General features: G+C 52.7%; 1 protein-coding gene across 2 annotated transcripts in view; it reads left to right on the forward strand.

The window, feature by feature from the left end:
• The window catches only part of FAIM2 (Fas apoptotic inhibitory molecule 2), a 36,898-nt gene that overhangs the window by 8,623 nt on the left and 5,962 nt on the right, over positions 1 to 22,313 (forward strand). For both annotated transcript variants that reach the window (XM_033222143.1, XM_033222144.1), the window contains 6 exons: positions 5,406 to 5,456; positions 5,798 to 5,837; positions 6,367 to 6,404; positions 6,966 to 7,053; positions 7,385 to 7,480; positions 9,131 to 9,184. In XM_033222143.1, coding sequence (XP_033078034.1) covers positions 5,406 to 5,456; positions 5,798 to 5,837; positions 6,367 to 6,404; positions 6,966 to 7,053; positions 7,385 to 7,480; positions 9,131 to 9,184 — 367 coding nt within the window. The remainder of the gene's footprint in view (positions 1 to 5,405; positions 5,457 to 5,797; positions 5,838 to 6,366; positions 6,405 to 6,965; positions 7,054 to 7,384; positions 7,481 to 9,130; positions 9,185 to 22,313) is intronic.

Genomic DNA, 22,313 nt, shown 5'->3' on the forward strand with positions numbered 1-22,313 from the left:
CCTTGTGGGGTCAAGGCTCTGACTGCCTGGCCAAGGAGCTTACACACTGTGGCAGTCCCATGTCTGTTCCTGGATAGGGCTCTGGTGGGGAGGTGGGCTCAGCCCAGAGCCCCGTGCACCATGTCGAGCCCAGAGTAGCCTCAGAGATGGGCCTGGAGTTCACAGAGGCCCACCAGAGGCTGACGGTAAGGACCCTAGCCTGGCCTCTGGGGGTTCCAGAGTCTTTCCTAGAGCAGAGGACAGAGGGCCTGTCTGCAGGCAGGTGGGGAGGCATGTGTCTTGGGGGACTGGGAGGCACTGTACAGTAAAACTAATGAGGCCCCAGAGTCTACCACCTGGGCCAGCCCATGTGGCAGGTTGGCATGGCTTCTGGCACGTCAGCATGTCCTGGCAGCTTTGGGCCCCTGAGAACTTGGGAAGAGATTCTTAGGCCACTCTCTGAGCCTTCTGTGGGAGGGTCTGTGGGATTTCATGCTCTGAGCAGGTGGTGGCAGGGAGACAGCCCAGGAGGGAGTAGGCCCAGGCAGTGGGGGCAGAGTCCACTCCATTGGGTGGGATGGGGGGATTGGAAGGGTGGAGTGTGAGAATCTGACCTCTGAATGGTGAGATTTGGAGTCCCTCCTCTTCAACATCTCTGGGCAGAAAACAGAGATGCTTTCTTTGGCTTCTACCAGGGTGGGTGCTGGCAAAAGTGGGAGGTGAGGTGGGCATGAACTGGGCGCTTTTCATAGGGTGTCCCAAAGTGTGAAAGGTGCTTGGGAGTTTCACCACTGGGATGCTGCCCTTTTCCTCCAGAAACCCTGCCTGGGGTCCTGCCCTGCCCCCTCACACCCCTCAACTCTCTCCATCCTGCCCCCTAAGTCGGCCTCCTGTCTGAGTCCTGGTGGGTCTCACCTCGTGCAACACATCCTGTGCTCCCTGAGGACTCCATCCGGGTCTCTTCCTTTTAGAATAACAATAGGAGCACTGAGAAGCAGACAGCTCTTTTTCTGTATGGAGGGCACCGTGCTAAGCACTTTACATGTATTTTTCACTTGATCTTTCAATAGCCTTGCCAGGCAGACACTACTATTATCCTCATTTTACAGATGAGGAAAGTGAGGCTCAGAGTAACATAACCAGGGTAGAAATCCAGGTCTTTCTGATGGTGAAACCCATGTACTTGCCCTCTGTGCTCTGCTTCCTCCTTTGTCTTAGAGCAGGACAAGCTGGGGGAAGGCATTGGGTTTGGATGCTGGCCTGAACCTGAGCCTTACTTCCCTGTCCTGACATTCTGTAAACAGACTGTGGTTCCTGCCCAGGCCCTGGGGCTGGGGCTCTGATACATAAATCATTGGCCCTCTCTCTCTCACTTCTTAAGTGACTCATTCCCTGCCCCCTGGGCTGCCAGCCTCCCCCTCCCCGACCCACAGCCCAGCTTCTCAAGGCCCTCGTTGCCTCCCTCCATCGGTTCTCACCTTACTGTCTGATTGCGCCCACTGAGCCACTGTGTCTGTGGTGGTGGAAAACTGGTGGGCCAGGAGAAATCCAGGCAGAGGAGGAAAAGTGTGAGACCAGAGCTGGGTGGAGGTGGGTCAGAGCCTTTCCAGGAAGCTGTCCATCAGCCAGCCTCTAATTATCATAACTCTAGTGGGGAGTCCCACCCCTGTGCCAGGCCCATGCGAAGCGCTTGAACTGTTGTCTCATCAGTCCTCCCAACAGTCCAGTGAGTTGGTACCAGTATTTCTGTTTCGCTAAAGTGGAAACTGGGTCTTGGCTATCGTCCAAGGTCACACAACAGTAGTGGCAGAGCTGGGATGTGAATTCAGGGTGTCAGGCTCCCAAGCTGTACCACAATCCCAGGGTCTTTGGCCCCTCTGCCCTTCCTCTGGACCCCTTGTCTTGACAGTTAGAGAGCTATGAACCAGAGAGAAAAGGAGACTGGGCTCTTGCCTTCAGGAAGCTTCCACTCTGGCTGGGGAGATAGAACCCACACCCACATGGACAAGGGTATTATTATTAGCATTATTGCTGAGGTGGCTGACCAGTGACTCAAGTGAGACTGAAAGAGGGCAGGTTCCGAGTGTTTCCTAAGTTGGGCAGGATGGCTCTGCCATTCTGCACGGAGCAGGATGTTCAGCAGCCCCTGGCACCAACTACCAGAAGAGCCCTCCAGTCACTGTGACAACAGTTCCTCATTATTTGAAAACCACTGAAGACCAGGAAAGAGTTAAATTGAAGGGGTCCTACTCACCAAATCCAATATGCTTGTCTCAACTCCTGCATCTCTTGTTTTTTGAGTTTTTTGTTTTGTTTTGTTTTGTTTTGCATTTCATCCAGAAATATTTGAAGAGCATCTACCAGGCACCAAGCTCTGGGTCAGATGGTGGGAATAGAACATTGATAAGTTGCAGGCTGGCCCCCAGATGCTATACCTGGGTGGGAAGTCACAGGAGCTGGCCCGAAGGGTGCGGCGGCTCAGGCTTTGGTTGAGGTATGCCTGCGGTGCACAGAAGGTGCCCCCCTCTAACCAAGGCCTCAAGTGTCCTTGCCAGTCAGTCCCTTCCAGCAGGAGTAGAGTGTGGCAGGCACGTTTCCAGGCAGCAGAGCAGGTTGTGATGAGAGGGGTGTAGTGGAGGGGCGGAGTGCAGTGAGAGAAGGGCTGGAGGGGTGGGTGGGAATGCATTGCCTGATTGCTCAGACAGGGCATTGCCAGGTCTTTGGGAATTTTATACAGGGAAGTCACATGATTGGATCTGCCTGCAGCATGGAGGGTGGAAGGCAGGGGGGCTCCTGCAATACTCCAAGCCAGAGAGAGAAAGAGGTGCCCTGACCACAAAGAGTGATAGTGGGTGGAGGGAAGAGGGCAACTTTGATAACTGCCTGGGTAGAAAAATCAGGCCGGGCGCGGTGGCTCAAGCCTGTAATCCCAGCACTTTGGGAGGCCGAGACGGGCGGATCACGAGGTCAGGAGATCGAGACCATCCTGGCTAACACAGTGAAACCCCGTCTCTACTAAAAAATACAAAAACTAGCCGGCGAGGTGGCGGGCGCCTGTAGTCCCAGCTACTCGGGAGGCTGAGGCAGGAGAATGGCGTAAACCCGGGAGGCGGAGCTTGCAGTGAGCTGAGATCCGGCCACTGCACTCCAGTCCGGGCGACAGAGCGAGACTCCGCCTCAAAAAAAAAAAAAGTTGGCCGGGCGCGGTGGCTTAAGCCTGTAATCCCAGCACTTTGGGAGGCCGAGACAGGTGGATCACGAGGTCAGGAGATCGAGACCATCCTAGCTAACCCGGTGAAACCCCGTCTCTACTAAAAAATACAAAAAACTAGCCGGGCGAGGTGGCGGGCGCCTGTAGTCCCAGCTACTCGGGAGGCTGAGGCAGGAGAATGGCGTGAACCCGGGAGGCAGAGCTTGCAGTGAGCTGAGATCCGGCCACTGCACTCCAGCCTGGATGACAGAGCGAAACTCCGTCTCAAAAAAAAAAAAAGAAAAAAGAAAAGAAAAATCAACAAGTCCAGGTGGTTAACTGGGCGTAGCAGAGTGAGAGTTAAGGATGATGCTGAGGTCTCTGATTGGGTGATTTAGAGGATGCATGACATCCTCTGCAGGAGGGAATGCAGGAGACGAAGAAGGGGAGACAGGGAGTTCCCCTCTTGTTGAGTTCCCCTCTTGTTGAGTAATGCTCAACAAGTAATGTTGAGCATTACTTGTGTCTGAATAGTCATGTCTGCCCAGTAGGCAGTTGGAAATTAGAAACTAGGGTTGAAAAGGAAAATATAGATCAGAAATATGGGTGAGCAAGTCATGTGGTTGAGTGAGCCTACCTAGGGAGAGCATGGGGGAAGAGCTGGAGACGACCCCACATCGAGGGAACCACGCAGACTGAGAGAGACCCTGGAGGAACTGAGGAGTGTGAGGGAGGTAGGAGGGACCCAGGGGTCATGAGGAACTAGGGAAACAATGATAGTGACCAGATGTTGAGAAGCCAGGCAAGATAAGGACTGACAAGTATCCACTGCACTCAATAAGGTCCTAGTGATGTGGCAAAGCCAGCTCCTGTTGAGTAGTGCTGAAACTGTGTTTGTTGGGTTGGGAAGATGGAGGAGGGGGCATGGTGAATGGAGACCACTTTTTCAAGAAGCCTGGCTGCAAGAGAGGATGAAGTGGCAGTAGCTGGAGCCAGGGAAGGTGTTGGTTAAAGATGGAAAACAGCTGAGGAGGCTTGTGTGGGAGGAGAGGTACCAGTGGAAAGATTTAAGTAATGGAGATCCCCAGGCAATTAAGGGGGTGGGAGGATTGGCCTGGGATGGGAGGAGGGACAGGAGGGACAGGAGGGCAAGTAGCACCACATGATATTTGCAGGTGGCAGGCAGGGAGCCAAGGGAGCTCACCTCATTTCCAGTCTTTCTGGAACACCGGAGGCAGACTGTGCATGAAGAGTGAGGGGGCCTGGGAGGTTTGTGGATGGAGGAGGAAGCTTGAAATTGTGGGTGAGAGAACTGAGGAAGGATATGGGGAAAGGATGGCAGTGCCATGTTCAAGGCCCATTGGGGGTTGGAAACTATGCATTGGTGGCACCGCTAACCTAGGTAGGCAGGGGAAAGCTCCACCCTTGGGTCCCCAGCCATCATCTCCCACCTCCTGGACTGGCCTCTGCCTCCACTACTCAGAAAATCTCAATCCTCCATCCCTATCTCTGGATTGCCCTCAAGCTGCCTGCTAGCCTCTCACTGGACGTGGCCACCTGATATAAAAATTCATCCAACAGGTGCCACTTCCTGATTGTGCCAGGTGCTGGCAGGACAGACGAGGGCCTTACCCTTGCTGAGTTTACAATTTAATAGGCTAGACCAACAGTAAAATAACTAACAAGATCTCTCCAGGTAAATGATAAGGGCTGAGAAGGGCCTGTGTGGGGCAGTGGTTATGAGCAGGGACTCTGGAGCTAGAGTGCCTGGGTTCTCATCCTGCTTCTGCAGCATGGTAGCTGGATGGCCTTGGACAAGTTGCCTGACCTCCCCATGCCTCAGCTGTAAAGTAAAGATGTGAGGATTACATTCATTGATACTCATAAAACACTTTAAACTGCCTAGCACGTGGAAAATGCTGTATATGGGCTTTTAAAATAACAAGAGCATCTGGGGAGGCCACTTTGGATTGAGTGGTCAGCAACAGCTATCTCATGTGACCTGTTTCTATCTCATTCCCTGTTTCTAGAAGCAGGCTCGTCCCATCGTTTTGCTCTCTTTTGGAACTGAACCACCACCCTGCCCACTGTTAGGTTCTAGGATGACCGTGTCCTCCCCATCCCTTCCCGTCTGGCTGCCCTGTGGGTGGGGGTGGCAGAGAGTGGTATAAACAAGGGGTCTCGGGGGAGAGCCCAAGAGAGGCTGGCTAATTCACCCATCCGTCTGTCTCTCCAGTGCTGTGTTCTTTGCAACCTACCTGACCCTGGCTTGCTGTTCTGGACCCAGGTATGCTAATGGCTTGAGGAAGAATTTGTGGGAATATGAGCAGGATCATGAAAGTTCTGGCCCCAGCCCTGCCTGCCACCAGTGAGCTGTGCACCCCTGAGAGGGCCCCATCCCTCTCTGGGCCTCTGTTGAGCAGGCGGCCCCTCCCTCCTTTACTTTGTGCTTCTGAGGTAGGGAGAAGGGGGATGGAGAAGGGAGCAAATGGGGATGTGGCTGAAGGAAGAGGCTCTGAGGAGTGTGGAGGGGGTTGGTCAGAGACCCCCTCCCTGCAGCAGTGACACAGCCTGCTCCCACTGCCCCCACCCCCCACTCTCCCCTGAACTCTGTGGCTTGCCTTGCAGGAGGCATTTCCCCTGGAACCTGATTCTCCTGACCGTCTTTGTAAGTGATCTGGGGTGTGCTGAGGACAGATGCTGAGTGGAGATGGAGAAAGAAGGGAAGCAGGGTGGACTGAGGACCAGGAAGACTGGGCTGGGGATATCCAATGTGAGGTCCCTGGCATGGGGCAGGGGTGTTTTCACCCCACTTCTTCCACAAACACATTCCATCTTCTCTTTCCAAATGGGCTTAATCTCGCCCCGCTCCCCATCCACTGTCTTTTTTCATTGTGAATTTTTTTAAGGCGTTTGCCTGAGGCATTCTAGAGCTATGGTAATGAAGAAGAGTGGAGGGTCTTAGAAGCAGGGAGCAGGGCTGCAGAAGAAAGGCACAGCTGGCACAGAGCCTGAAGCTGGCAGTGGAGACACTCCTTAGCCAGGCCTGACTCCTGAAAGTCAGTATGTGTGGGGGTGACAGAGACAAAGAGTTGAGGGGTACCTGCAAGGGACAGGGACCTGGGCTGGACCTTGAGGGTGCCTGGGCCCCCGCAGTCTGAGTTTGGAGCATTCCTTTACCTTGCTTCTCCTTTCAGACCCTGTCCATGGCCTACCTCACTGGGATGTTGTCCAGGTAAAGGGAGCAGGTGGAAGGAGAGGAGGACCGTAGGCCAGGCTTGGAGCCAGGCACTGGCCACACCCAAGGGGCGCTGCCCCACACGCCATACTTCCTGGGAGCATGTGGATGGGGCCCAGGCACAGGCATGCAGGAGGCTTTGGCCTAGGGTCCTCTCCTTGAGCACTCAGCTGGACAGCGACCCCAAGACCTGGCCTGGTGGATAGGGGGAGGGGAGCAAGGTGGCTCCTCCCAAACTGTAGCTTACAAGCCCCCAGACTCATGACCTACAGTTACTTGTAAACCACCTCTGGGTCCGGCACAAATCCCTCCCCACTCCCACTCCCACTCCCACCTCCTCAAGATCCTTCTAATTTGATTTGGAGTCTAAGCCTGTTGGGAGGGGCAGGGCCCAGCAGAAAGGCTGGGGAGGCAGACAGAGGTATCTGGGGAAAGGGCACCAGATTAGGGCCAGGGATCCCAAGACCAGGTCCTGGCAGAAGAGGGGGCCCTGCTAGGAGGGTGGGGGAGACCAGACGCCCTGCCTGGGAGCTGACCCCTTGGCCTGATGGTCCTCAGCTACTACAACACCACCTCCGTGCTGCTGTGCCTGGGCATCACAGCCCTTGTCTGCCTCTCAGTCACCGTCTTCAGCTTCCAGACCAAGGTCAGCTTTGGGGCTTGCAGGCAGGGACCCCCGGCCTGAGGCTGAGCAGGGGAAGGCAGATAGGGTGTGGGGGGGCTCAGAGCTGGGACCCAGGGCTGGGGAGAGAAGTAAAGGGGTGAGTTGGGTCTGGGGAGAGGGAGACAACCTGGTGAGGGCAAGGAGGGGAAGGAATGCCATGTTCTTGGAGTGAGCACAAGACTGTGGCCTGCTGTATGCTTGTATGCCTGTATGCCCGTATGCCCATACAGCTTGGCCCATACAGGCTTGGCTGTAGTTGGGGTCCCAGGAAGGTCAGGCCGCTCTGGCAGCTGACCCCATCCTGTCCCCGCAGTTCGACTTCACCTCCTGCCAGGGCGTGCTCTTCGTGCTTCTCATGACTCTTTTCTTCAGCGGACTCATCCTGGCCATCCTCCTACCCTTCCAATATGTGAGTCTCTGGGTCCCCGGCAGGCCCCACAGGGAGGAAGGGGCCCCACTGGCCCAAGGTGCCGTTCCCTCTCCTGCCCACCAGGGAAGTCCAGGAGCCAAGGCCCCACAGCCTGCCATCCTGTGCGGCCCCTCCTGGCACCTGTCACAGGCGTGCTGGCAGTGTAAGCAAACAAGGAGGCTTTTCTTGTCAGGCCTGGGTACCTGCCTGGCTCCACAAGCCACATCCGGCTTCACTTTTCCCATCCTCCTCTGTGGGGTGGAGGTGAGATTGAGGGTAGGGTGTGGAGCATTTAAACCCTGGGCAGGGAAGGGAGTACCGGGGCTCCATGAGGCCCACTAGACCCAGAAGGGCCTGAGGAAGGGTCTTCTGGGGGCTCCTGTGGGATCAGCCAAGTCCAAAGAGGTAGAATCTAGCTGGCCAGGCAGGCGGGAGGTGGGGCAGTAGGGCATACCCACATCCTTAGAATGTCCACCAGCTGGTGGCCAAATCTCGGCTCTTTTAGAGGTGTCCAGCCTGCCCTGGGGAATTAAACGGAGACTCTGCAGGCACCCGGGCTCCTACATGTGGAGAAGGGGCAGATTGGGGGCATCGCAGGAAGGCCCTGAGATCTGAATCCTGGGAACCCAAGAGATGAGCTGTTGGACTGCTGCTAGGGGCCCAGTGCTTACACCCCTCACCCCTATAGCCACACATGGTGCATGGTCCCCCACTGCCCTTTTCTAGCAGGGCTGTGAGCAGTAGTCCTCACTTCCCCCTCTCCACCTCCATCCTGCCCAGCCCCAGCCTCCGGGCACTTGGCGTCCATTCCAGGATGTCAGGATTGGTGCTGGCATTTCCTTGGCTCTTCCCAGGATCCTGTTGACGAAGGGAGGGGCCAGAGCTGGCCTGGGGGCCCTCTGTGTGTCTAGGATGGGGAGGAGTGTTACAGGAAGGGGCCACAGAACTTCAAAGAACCCTTTATTGATCCTGGTCTGGTTGATGGGATGCCTTTGTTTCCGAGTCTTCTGGAGGAGGGCCCCATGGAGGGCCCCAGTGCGGTGCCTCCAGCAGAGTTTTCCCCACAGCTGGCTACTCCAGACCTGGAGGGAGACTCAGGAGGCAGAGGGTGGGGAGGTGCTGTTCCAGCCTATGCAGGCAAGCCCACCATCACAGCTGGCAGAGACTCCAGATGCCCCCCCACACACCCCTGAGGTCAAGTCTTTGTCCCCTTCGTCCTGAGTTCTTTGCCTCCAAGGCGCAGCCCAGGAGCGCCCTGGCACAAGGACAGACAGATCCTATGCTGGACAGGGATGAGCGCACCCTGGGAGGTGGGAGCAGCCTCAAGCAGTCCCAGGCTAGAAGGAGAACAGGACCCACCGAGAGTCATCTTCATCAGCCCTGAGCCCGGGGCTATGTGCTGCGGGAAGAAGGACCAGGCTGGCGGGGAGTTCTCCCACCAGTCCCACCAGGATCACTCTTATCCCATGCCGCACTTCACCCACCCTGGGCACACAGAGAATCAGGGTCCACTGTCAGTCCTGGGGCTCCTTAGGGAGCACTGGGCGGGGCTACCCCATGTCCTCCATTCTCTAGACTGAGCCCTCCTCCCTGCCCCTCTGACTGCTGCCCCTTCTTGTCATCCCTAAGCCCATTTTTCCTCTGCCGCAGGTGCCATGGCTCCATGCAGTCTATGCAGCACTGGGAGCGGGTGTGTTTACATTGGTGAGTGTGGTCTGGCTCCTTGGCAGCCGCCTTCCCAGCATCCTGACCATCACCCCAGTCCCCTTCTCCTCCCATCTTCCCCACGGCCCTCCTCCCTGGATCCTTGGGAGCACCTGCGGGTAGGGCTAGGTCCAGCGCTGCATTTGTTTGTTTGTTCGGGGAATTCAACCTGGTTTCCAGGACAGACCAGCTGACCTGGGCAGGAGAGAAGATTGTAACAGCAGGTTGGAAGCTGTAGACAGAGGCAGAGCTGGGAAGAGGTACCCTTTCCTTCAGGGGAGGGGCAGCAGTGCTTGAGGGCGCAAGAGAGCGGGTGTATCCTGGCCATGTGGACCAAGTTAGTAGTTACCCGCCTAGAGGCAACTGGGAAAGACTTCTTGGAGCTAGGGGGATTCTAAGCACCCTGAGAGAGAGACACCGTTAGATTGAGCATGTTCTTTGCTCTTCTCACGAAACAGAATGTTGATAATGATGATTGTGGTTGGGATAACAGTAACAGCTAATATTTATCGAACACTTGCTTCCCCCCAGCCAGCTCTCCATATGCATTTAATCGTCGTCTTAAGTCTATAAGATAGGTTCTACTGTTAATAAATTAAGATGGGGAGGCCGGTCATGGTGGCTCACGCCTGTAATCCCTGCACTTTGGGAGGCTGAGGAGGGCGGATCACAAGGTCAGGAGATCGAGACCATCCTGGCTAACACAGTGAAACCCCGTCTCTACTAAAAATACAAAAAAAGTAACCAGGCATGGTGGCGGGTGCCTGTAGTCCCAGCTACTCGGGAGGCTGAGGCAGGAGAATGGCGTGAACCCAGGAGGCAGAGCTTGCAGTGAGCTGAGATCGCACCACTGCACTCCAGCCTGGGTGAGAGAGCAAGACTCCGTCTCAAAATTAATTAATTAATTAATTAAGATGGGGAAACTGAAGCTCAGAGATATCAAATAACATGCCCAAGGTCACACAGCATCCTAGGAAGTGACGGGGCCAATCTGGGAACCTGGACTGTCTGGTGTGAGTCCCCCTTGGGGTCTGAGGCTAAGTGGGGAGTGGCTGGAAGCAGATGCCCAGGAGATGAGATGACCAGGGACAGACACCTGCCTGGAGCTGCCCAACACATGCCTTCTGCTCAGGTGGGCTCCACGCACCCGAATGTGATCGTGTTCCAGGACCCACCCAGGTGGGCAAGCTTGTACTGGTGACGTCCTCTTGGGAAGACATTCAAGGTCAACATTTATTGACAATGGAAGCAGTGACCAGACTCTCCCTCCCTAGCTGGAACATTCAGCTCAATACAAGTGGCCAGAGTTGCAGCTTAGTCCAGATTCCGGAGGCTTGTGGGCGACAGGCTGGCGGGGCTGAATTGGGGGACGGGATGGGGAGAGAGCAGTGAGCAGAGGTTTTGGGGGATTTGGATAGGGATCAAGCCTGAGTGGGGGTGTGGCAGGTTCATTCATGTGTCCTTTCCACAGGTCTTTATAGAGCACATACTGTGTGTGATGTGCAGCGTGGCTGCCCAGATGCCTGGTCAGCAGGGAGAGTGCAGTGCATGGTGCAGAGTAGCACACAGCCAGTATTGTAGAATGAATAAATGACCTCCAGGCTTGGAACTGGAGGGCTGGGATCTAGTGAAACTCCCAGCCCTCTTCTTACAGATGAGAAAACTGACCTCCAGAGAAATGGAATGATTTGTCCATGGTTTCCTGGCAAGATAATGGGTCGATGTGGCCTTGATCAAGACTAAAGTGTCAGCTTATTCCAGGCTACCTAGAACTTCCCCAGTTTCAGCACTGAAAGCCTCACTTCTTGAGGAGCCCTTAAATCCTGAGCAAACTGGGAGCCTGGTCACCCGAAGAGACTAACTTTTCTCAGACCCTGCACCATGCTCTTCCCTCCAGGCAATACTTCCTAAAGAAAGATTTCAAAGGATGGTGGGGAATTGGATTAGGTGAGAAAGAGGAGGGCCACCTTCAGGAGAGCTAGTCTGGGCAACAGCACCTGGACGCCCTAGAGGGAGGCATTTGCAGGGGAGAGAAGAGGGGTCAAGCCAGGGCAGACAGGCTGGTGATGTTGGAGGCAGTGAGCACCCATGGGGGCCGGCTGGGGAGTTTACTTGGCTTCCCGTGGATCAGGTCGCAGTGGGTGTGTGAACCACCCGAGGGAGCCATACATGCAAGTAAGGCTGGGTGAACAGTAATCCCTTAAATTTGTTTGATAAGCCCTGGTGCTATTAAAATAATAGCAATAGTCCCCACCCTCTATTCCACCCTTGATGTTTTACAAAGCACTTTCACACCTGTTACCTCCCTGCATCTCCACCACAGTCTGGCCAGGGAGTGGGGGCAGGCAGCCCTGATGCTGTAAGACTCACTTTCCACATCTGAAGCCCTAGGTGTTAAGGGGCTGGCACAGAGTCTTTTTTTTTTTTTTAACGGAGTCTTGCTCTGTTGCCCAGGCTGGAGTGCAGCGGCACGATCTCAGCTCACTGCAAGCTCTGCCTCCCGGGTTTACGCCATTCTCCTGCCTCAGCCTCCCAAGTAACTGGGACTACAGGCGCCCACCACCTCGCCCAGCTAATTTTTTGTATTTTTAGTAGAGACGGGGTTTCACTGTGTTAGCCAGGATGGTCTTGATCTCCTGACCTCGTGATCCACCCTCCTCAGCCTCCCAAAGTGCTGGGATTACAGGCGTGAGCCACCACGCCCAGCACAGTCTTATGGCCAGTAACAGGCAGATTGAGGACCAGCACCCAGGTGTCCTGTGCCCAGCCTGGTGCCATTTCCAGTGCCCCTGTGGTTCCCTTCAAAGAGGACACCTTCTGTGGTTCTGCTGGCTTGGAGTTGGGGAGAGGCTGAGGAGGTCTCTCCGGGAATTTTCCTCTCTCTCTCTCTCTCTGTCAGTCATCAGCATTGCCCTCTCTACTGGAGTAGTTCCATTAACATAGGAACACTCTGCAATTTCTTCCACCTGAAAAAAACCCACAAAACACTCTTGACCCACATCTTCCTTCTCACTCCTGTCCCATTCCCTGCTCCCCATATACAGCAAAACTCCTTTTAAGAGAACCTCCACTCACTTTCTCCAATGGCTCTCCTCCCTCTCTTCTTCTTCCCTACTCTCCTCGCAATTCCTTTCCCTCCCATTCTCTCTTTTTTTTTTTTTTTTTTTTTTTGAGACAGTGTCTCGCTCTGTCACCCAGGTTAGAGTGCAGTGGCACAATTTCCACTCACTGCAACCTCTGCCTCCTGGGTTCAGGTGATTCTCCCGCCTCAGCCTCCTGAGTAGCTGGGACTACAGGCAGGCACCACCACGCCCAGCTAATTTTTTGTGTGTTTTTATTAGGGATGGGTTCTTGCCGTCTTGGCCAGTCTGGTCTTGAACTCCTGACCTCAGATGGTCTGCCCACCTCAGCCTCCCAAAGTGCTGGGATAACAGGCGTGAGCCACGGCGCCCGACCATTCTCTCTTGATCCTCTTAAACACACTCTCATCCAGGTTTCAGGGACCTCCGTGTAGCTAAATCCAGGGACCCAGTCTCAGTCCTAATATTGATGGACTCCCAGAAATATTGGATACAACCGTTCCTTCCCTCCACCACCCTCCCCAGAGCATCTTCGTCCCTTGGTGTCCAGGCCACCAACGGCCCAGGCTTTTCTACAGTCTTCTTGATCAGGCGTTTCTACAGCCTTCTTCATCCTGCAAAGGGCCGACTCTTCTCTTTCTACCCTGCTCCCTCAGGTCCTCAGGCAGCCTCAAAGCTTTGAATGCGATATTTTATGATGATTACTCTAACATTTACATCTTTAGCCTGGATCTCTCTTGAATTCCAGACTAGAATTTCCGGTTGCCTAATGAGGGTCTGCATGAGGCAGTCTCATAGGCATCTCGGACTTCACATGTATAAAACCAAGCTCCTGCCCCTTCCCCGGGATGCCTGCTTTTCCCAAAGCCTTCCCCATCCTCCTGTAACTCAGAACAAATGCCTTGGTGACACCTTCCACTCCTCCCCTCTCCTCACCCCCCACATCACACCCCAGATCAATGCTGTGGCCCCTACTCCTATCCAGAATCTGACAACTTATCTCTACCCTCATGGCTACTCCCTGTCCCAGCCCCCGTAGCCTCCAGCCTGGGTTGATTGTTGCCATGGCCTCCTGCAGGCTGCCCCTATGCCCCGTGTCTATGCGGGGCACAGCAGCTGGAGTGTTAGGTACCCTTGTTCCTCTGTTGAGCATCCCGCAATCGCTTCCCACAGCCTGCAGGCCCTCTCTGACCTCCCCACTCTCCTCTGCTGTAGCCACACTGGCCTCGTGCTGCGTGATCATGGCAGGCTCTCTCCAAACCCAGGGACTCTGCACCTGCCTCTGTCTGTTCTTAGGGACTGCTCATAGCCCTCTCTCCCATCCTTCAAGTGTGTGCAGTTCTGTCCCTCCCTCTTCCTCCCTACTCTATTTCCCTCTCTCTGTAGCGCATCTCATTCTGACACACTGTCTATTTTTCTTGATGTATTGCTCATTGTCTGTCTCCCTCCAGCAGAATCTAAGTTCCTTAAGGGCAGGGATTGTAGTCTGGCTTGTTCATCACTGCAGCCCCCGTGCCCAGAACAGGGCCTGGTACATAGTACGTGCCCAGGAGATGTTTGTGGCATGAACGGATCCCCAAGAGGTGTGGCAGGGGCCAGGGCCAGGCCCACAGAGGTACAATCAGAGCAAGGCAGAGAACACACAGGCTGTGTGGTTGAATTCAGCACTGCCCATCAGTCTTCTGTGAGTCACAGGGTAGGGGGAACTGCAGTGCCAATTATCTTATTAGGAGATCAACACTTCAAAGGGCCCTGGTCGGGATCATCCTGCAGGTTATAGAAACAACAATGGAGAGCACAGGGCCAGTTCCCCTGGCTCCATCCCCTGCCCATGTTCATCTGCAGCTCCCCTGGGGCCCATGGGGCAGGGGAATGTTGATGAGAGGGGCTTCGAGACTCATTCCCTTTCCCTCCTCTCAGTTTCAGGTAGATGAAGGCCCTCAGAGGCCCAGCCCCATAACTAAATCCCTTTACCCTCCCATTAACTCGAACTCAGAAACATGCTGACCTCGTCCTGACCCTCAGGCCTGCAGACTCTGTGGTCCCCTAGCTCCAGTGTATCCCATAACCAGCACCCAGCACCCCCTAGTTTCTCATCTCCCCATTCTGCTGTCTCCCACCATACCCTTTGGGGAATTCTCAGCACAGTGGGGGCCACTCCCAGCCCTGTAGCCGAGCAGAGCTGCACACTGCACACTGCATGCAGGCGTCCCTGCCACGTGTGCCGCCTTGAGGAGACTGTGCGAGAGTGGGGTGAAAAGAAGTGGAGGAGGAGGCCCCAGACCCCGAGGGAGACCCTCCCCTCAACTCCCACCAACCTGAGCGTTGGAAGCGCTGTGAGAATCCAGCTTCGAGAATCCAGCTCCTCTCCCAGAAACATCAGCACCTCCCTTGAGATTCTGCCATCTTTGAGGGCAGGGCCGCCCAGTGGAGGGGGCAGCACCTGAGGGGATGGGAGGCAAGGTTTCTCAGGGCTCTGGTCCAGCTTTGAGGAACAGGCCCCTCCTAGGCCTCACCCATGTCAGCCTTAGTACATTCTCAGGGAGCCTTGGGATTTTGGCCTCACCCCTACCCCAGACCCCTCACTGGATGCCAGAACCCAAATGTGCCAGGAGAAGTGGGTGAGCCAGCTGAACAGCCCTGACCTCAGAGTGGCCGAATCCTCTCATTCCCCCTATTGCCCTCTCTTTGAGTGCTTTTCTGTAGAAACTCATGGAAAGTCACACAGGGAGCATGAGGGTCAGGCAGGGCTGGCGTGATGGGGCAGGGAATGAGGTGGGGGCACATGCCTGCAGCTGGCTTCTAGCTGCAGCTGAGACTCCAGGGCCCACGGGACTTGAGACAGGTTGCCGCATCTCAGAGTTGGTCCTTCCTTGGGGAAGCTAAGTTCTCTGAGCCCCCTAAATCGAAAGCCCAAGTCCCAGAGTCCTCGGAAAGTAATGAGGCATAGGACATTAGAAATTAGGTGATGGGCCCAGTGGGAATAGACCTCTTCACTCCCTGCCCAGCCTGGCCAATTTGAGGACCTTGGGAACCACTGACAGTTGCTAAGAAACATCACAGTTGTCGTGCTTTAAGGAAGATTAGTGAGAAGCTGAGTGGACAGACCAGAGGCTGGGAGACCATTTAGGAGGTCACTGCAGTGTCCCAGAGCTGGGGTGGGGTGGGGGCAGGGAGACTGTGCGTGGTCAGTACTGGATGCTGCAAGCCTAATGGCATTTGGATGAACAGAGCTGGAATAGGAAGATGCTCAGTAGGGATGCTGGACCTCCAGTTTTCTGATGTTGACCACTATGGAGAGACATAGAGCTATCTGTCCTCAGTCGCTGGAAGGAAAGCAGGGCTGAGACCTCAGAGCTGGCAGGGACCTGCCTGACACAGCTGCCGCTGAAGCTGAGCATGCGCTGAAGCCAAGGCAGCACTTCCAGAGAGACACACACATTCACGCATATACACACATGCACATATACACATATACACACTCTCACATAAACTCAATATATACACACGCACATACCCACATGCACACATACATACACACTCATATACACACATCTATCCACATGTACATACACACAGTCACATGGATACTTATACACATATACACATACACATATACACACATGCACATACACATATACACAGACACATACACATGCACATATACATACATGCACATACACACACATGCACTCACAGGCAAACAGAAATGCACATGCACATATACACACATACACACGCACATGCACTCACAGGCACACAGACATGCATGCATGCACATACACTCACATGCACACAGACACATGCGCATATACACATTCCCATACATGCACACATAAACATACATGCACACATACACATTCGCATATACACATATAGTCACATGCACACATATGCACACATGCACATACACACACATGCACATACACATGCACATACATACACATACATATACATATACACATACACATGCACACACATGCACTCATGCACACATGCACATACACACATTCACATGCACACAGACACATGCACGTACACACATACACACATGGACACATACACACATACACATGCACACATATACGCACATATACACACATGCACATACACTCATACACACACTTGCACACATTTACATGCACATATACGCACATACACACATGCACATACACACTCATGTACATACATGCACACATACATATACACATACACACATACACATGTGCACACATGCACACATATACACACATGCATATACACATATACACACACGCACTCACATGCATACACATATACACATGCACACATGCACACAAATACATGCACCTATACACACATGCAGATACACACATACACTCACCTATACACACACTCACATGCACACACATACACTCACATGCACACATACACACATACATGCACATATACACACATGCACATACACACATATACACACATACACTCACCACACATATACACACATGCACATACACTCATATGCACACATATACACACAAACATGCACACGTACACATGCACACACATTCGTATGTACACATATACACATGCACATATATACACATGCACATACACTCGTACACACTCACATGCACACATATACACACATGCACACATGCACTCACATGCACACATGCACATACACACATGCACACATACACATACGCACATGCACTCACATGCACACATATGCACACATATACACATACGCACATATATACACATGTACATACATATACTCAATACACACTCATATGCACATATACACACACATGTACACACATGCACACACATTCGTATGTACACATATACACACATATGCACATATATACTTATGTACATACACTCGTACACACATGCACACATATACACACATGCACACATGCACTCACATGCACACATATACATACACACATACACATGCACATACACACATGCACACATATACACGTACGCATATGCACTCACATACACACATACACATGCACATACACACATATGCACACATATACACATACGCACATATATACACGTGAACATACACTCATACACATATGCACACATATACAAACACACATGCACACACGTGCTCACATACACACAGACACGCACGTATACACACATGTACATACATACACTCATATACACGCACACACGCACATATACACATGCACATACACACATTCACTTGCATGCACATAGACATACACATATACACATACACACATACACATACATATACACACATGCACATACACTCATATACACACATGCACACATACACATATACACACATGCACATATACACACATGCACATGCATACACTCACATGCACACATACACACACATATACCCACATACACTTATATACATACACTCACACACATGCGCACACGTACACACACTCACACACATATATACACATACGCACACATACACATACATACACACATACACACGTATATACACAGGCACACACATACCCACACACGTGCACACACATACACACACCATGACCAGTCTGGGCCAGACCCACAGTGTCCAAGGGATTTAAGAAAAATATGCCCGTCTACCCCAACCCCTCACCCTGCTTTTCTAGTGGGATGGCAATATATGCCCTACCTTCCTCACAATTAGGAAAACACTTCGAAAAGTTAAAATGGCCACACAAATCCAAGGCTGAAGCATGACTTTTAGACTTATCTTCGTTCCATTCAGAGCCTAGAGGCCCTTTTCCCTCAATGCATTACATGAAGCTGAAGGAGCCAGTGAGAACCTTCTCTGTTAGGTCACCCACCCTCTGCCGCTGAAACAGTCCCAATGCCTACCCTGGGGCCTCCTCGCACCCCCCTCCCCACGCCTCACCCAGACAACCTGGAAATGGCGTGGGTTCCTCCTGGGGTGGGCGGACTGATCAGTGAATGCTCCTTCAGGGGAGAATGTGCAGGCCCCTCCTGAGGCCTGCTTGTCTCACTCCTGAGGCACTCATCCCCCAGCCCACACTCTGCTCAAACCTGACAGGAGGAGGTGGAAAAGCCCTGGGGTGGCGGACTGAGGGAGGGGAGGCAGAGGCAGCTCCACACCTGCCTGGGGGCAGAAAGGAACTTCTGCTTCCATATCCAGGACCTGGTTCTTCAGAGCAGAGCCAGGAAGAGGCACTGGCAGGGCCAGTAGGTGTGTGGAGTGGGGAGGGGGCTCTGCAGCTGGCCAGTGCCCCCCACCAAGTCACATTCAAGGCCTCGCTGCTCCTCTTACCACTCTGTGACCTTGGCAAAACGACTTGACCGCTCTGCCTCACTGGCCTCATCTTTAAAATAGGGCTCACCTGCCTGTCTCAACAGGCTATTGTAATGGATGAATAGGGTAACAAATGAAGGGAAAACAGCCTCCTCACATTTGGCACATGGCAATTCTCAGTCGATGACAGCTTTTACTCTTATAGTAAATGATAACCTTATCATTTAGATCACCAGATTTAGCCTGGCTTCAAAATCTGGTGATCTAAATGGCAAGGTTATCATTCACTATAAATCTCAAAGCCCTTCTCCGCCACATTCTAGCTGTGTGGACTCACCAAGTTACGTAATGTCTTTGTGCTTCAGTTTCTTTAGCTGTAAAATGGGGACAAGAACAGTACCTCCCTCATAGGTGGCTGTGACTTGGATGCATTCATATATGTAAAACACTCAGTGCCTGGTGTGTGGTCAGTGATCAGTAACTCTTACCTGTTAGTAAGTTACCTAAGGTCTGAGCCAAGATTTGAACCCAGGTTTGTGGGACTCCCCAGCCTATGATCTTAAGCACTGTATTATACTGGACTCATGCCCTTTCTCGTATGACCACATGTGGTTCTTTCATACAAAATATTTTATTCCACTTACTGCGACAGGCTATTGAAGCCTACCTTGTCTCCTGGTTCCTTTTTTTTTTTTTTTTTTTTTTTTTCTTGAGACGGAGTCTCACTCTGTTGCCCAGGCTGGAGTACAGTGGCATGATCTTGGCTCACTGCAACCTCCACCTCCCCGAGTTCAAGCGATTCTCCTCCCTCAGCCTCCCAAGTAGCTGGGATTACAGGTGCCCACCACCACGCCCGGCTAATTTTTGTATTTTTAGTAGAGACGGGGTTTCCTCATGTTGGCCAGGCTAGTCTCGAACTCCTGCCCTCAGGCGATCTGCCCACCTTAGCCTCCCAAAGTGCTGGGATTACTGGCGTGAACCACCGCACCTGGCCTACTTTTTAAAAAGTTGATAGATAATCGTGTGTCATTAATGCACTTTCATACACTACCCCCCTTTCACCCTGGGCCAGGCTTTCTGATTCGAATGCCTGCCAGACCTTGTTCTTTTGGTGGCCCTCCTGGGGGTGCAAATGTTGTCTGTGCCATCTAAATTTTTGACACCCAGGTCAATGGAGAGAAATATCTTCTATTGGTGTCAGGCAAGAAATGGGCCCCAGATCTCCACTCAATGGTCTCTCTTCCCTCCCTCACCCCCTCACCCTCTCCTGCAGCCCAGCCAGTGCACCTGGACATATGGCTGGTAGGCTCTTCTCCAAAGACTCCCCAAAGCCCAAGCTCACCCTCTAGCTGTCCCTGGGCCGTGTGACATGGGCAAGTCACTTACACTGTCTCTGCCTCAGTGTCCTCAGCAAATGATGGAGCTGATAGTGAGACACCTGCTGCAGAGGCTTATGGTGAGAATTCAGTGAAAGACTTCATGAACTCTTCTTTTGTGCTATTTTAACCCTTCTATTTTAAACTTCTAATTATATAATATGTGAATCCATTTACTCACATATTTCACTTTTGGAAAATCTTAAATATAGAAAAAAGCAAATGTCATTTTGATCGTGTCCCTCACTTCTTTCCCCAGCAGGAACCATGAATGATCTCTCCTTCCAGACCTTTCTTTATGCATTTCATAGATATTTGCTATGTTGGCTCCTCTGACATGTATAGCTTTATGGGATCATACGATACGGATTTTTCGCAACTTGCTTTTTCCTCACAGTAGCGCCTGTCGCAGCTGTTCCCACCTCGGCGCTGCTGCCGCGTTTATGTAGCCACCCCCGTCCACCCCCGTGCTGGGAGAGTTTGGGTTGTTTCAGCATCTCACTGTGAGAACCAATGCTGCAAACAACAGCCTGGGGGTTGCCTCTGCACGCCGTCACACTGGCATTTCTGCAGGACAGACACAGTCCACGTGTCACTGTTTAAGCTGATTCAACACATTGCAACCCCAGCTTTTTGTATTCAGTGCCTGCCTGCGGGTGGCTCTGAGCTGGCCTTTCCATGGCATGCACTGCCCAGAGGCCCTCCGTGTCACCTCTGGGGCCACATTCAGGGAGGACAACAGACATAAGCCTGGGCCCCAGATATGGCAGGGTCAGGCCAAATGTGTGGCTGGGGGCCCCGGCGAGGTTTAGCGCTGGCCAGTAAGGTGAGGCGGGGAAGTTTGCCCTCTGCACATGCTCCCTCCCTCCCTGCAAGCCCACTCCTCCCCCATCTCCACCAGTGTAGGAGATGACACTTGATAAGCAGCCATCAGCAAATCACTCAGCTCTCAGACTCCTTTCCTCATGTGTAAGACCATGAGGACGCCCACCTCCCAGGGCAAATGGGGAGAGGGAGATGAGATCAAGTGTTGGTCTAGGGAAGGACTCTTCAGATGTACATTAATAGTGTCCTTGTCCCTGGGGGCCTCCTGCCCCATCCCAAGTGCTCCTCCTGCAGAGTCTCCTGTTCAGCTGGCCACTAACTCAAGTACCTGCCCTCCTTTTAGGGGTTTGCAGTCAACTCAGTTGCTAGCTCTCAGCCAAGATCCTAGCTACCCACTAAGATGTTAACTATAACCAAGACATTAGCTAACAATGCTTTCCATCTCCAAGGAGATAGCAGCAGATGACTTTCCCCTGTAAATGAATGCATTGCCATGCAGAATCTCTGATCATGTCTTTTTTGCCCTCGTTAGACTGTCAGTTCTATGAGGGCAAGTTCTCTGGAACATAGTAGGTGCTCAGCAAATATTGTTGGGAATAAATGAATGAAAAGACTTTGGTTGACTCCCAGGCATGAGGTGGCAGTGATGGGTCATACTGGGCAGTGGGGTTGAAATTTGAAGCAGGCCATCCCAGAGAACGCCACATAGATAAGCATCTGTGTGCATGGACCAAGGGCTGGGGCAGAAATCATTTCATTCCTCTTCTCTCCAAGAGAAAAGCTAGCTGGCTGCTCTAGGGGGTCTCCTGCATGGGTGCTTCTCAAAAGGGCCACCCCCAGAGCTGGACAGATCCAAGCCTTCCAAATTAAGAGACTCAATTTCATTAGCTCACCCAGGGGCGACCAGGCTCTGGGAAATCAACCAAGCAAGCTACTGATGGATCAGCCAGGTCAGCAGTTTATGAACTGATGCCGGCAGCTGTGACCGCCAAGTGGCCAAAGCCTTTGCACTGGGCCTTCTGCCTGCTCATTCTCTCTGCAGAAGGAAAATGTGCTTGGGAATCCAAATCAAACACAGAAGGAGCAGAGCAGAATGGAGAGAAATCATACTCAAAAATACAAATAGTGGATGCCACATACACTGTCATAAATCTACCCTCAAAACCACACTGTGGTGTGGGCATTGCTACTATCCCATTTTGTAGACGAGGACACTGAGGTCAAGTGGATGACTTGGCCACTGAGCATTGGAGCCGGGTCTCAAACCCAGGCATTTCAACTCCTGTTCCTGTCTGGAGTGCCCTTTTCTCAATGCCACTGAGCTCAGGAGCCTGACACACCCTGCACAGGGCTCCTCTCAGCTCTGGCCATGGCTCCCCATGTTCGCTCTGTTAAGGCCACTGAGCTCCCCGAGGAACAGTGCTGCCTCCCTGATGAGATGCAAGAGACACCTGAGTCTCATCAGCAGCGTGTGCACGTCCTCAAGAGGGCACCTCTCCTTCTGCAGATAATAACAATGAAACCACATTAATATAATAGCAAGCATTCATTAAGTGCTTACCATGTGTCAGGCACCGTGCCAGGCCCCT

The sequence above is a fragment of the Trachypithecus francoisi genome, unplaced genomic scaffold, assembly GCF_009764315.1.
Source record: "Trachypithecus francoisi isolate TF-2019V2 unplaced genomic scaffold, Tfra_2.0 Lachesis_group11, whole genome shotgun sequence".
NCBI lineage: Eukaryota > Metazoa > Chordata > Mammalia > Primates > Cercopithecidae > Trachypithecus > Trachypithecus francoisi.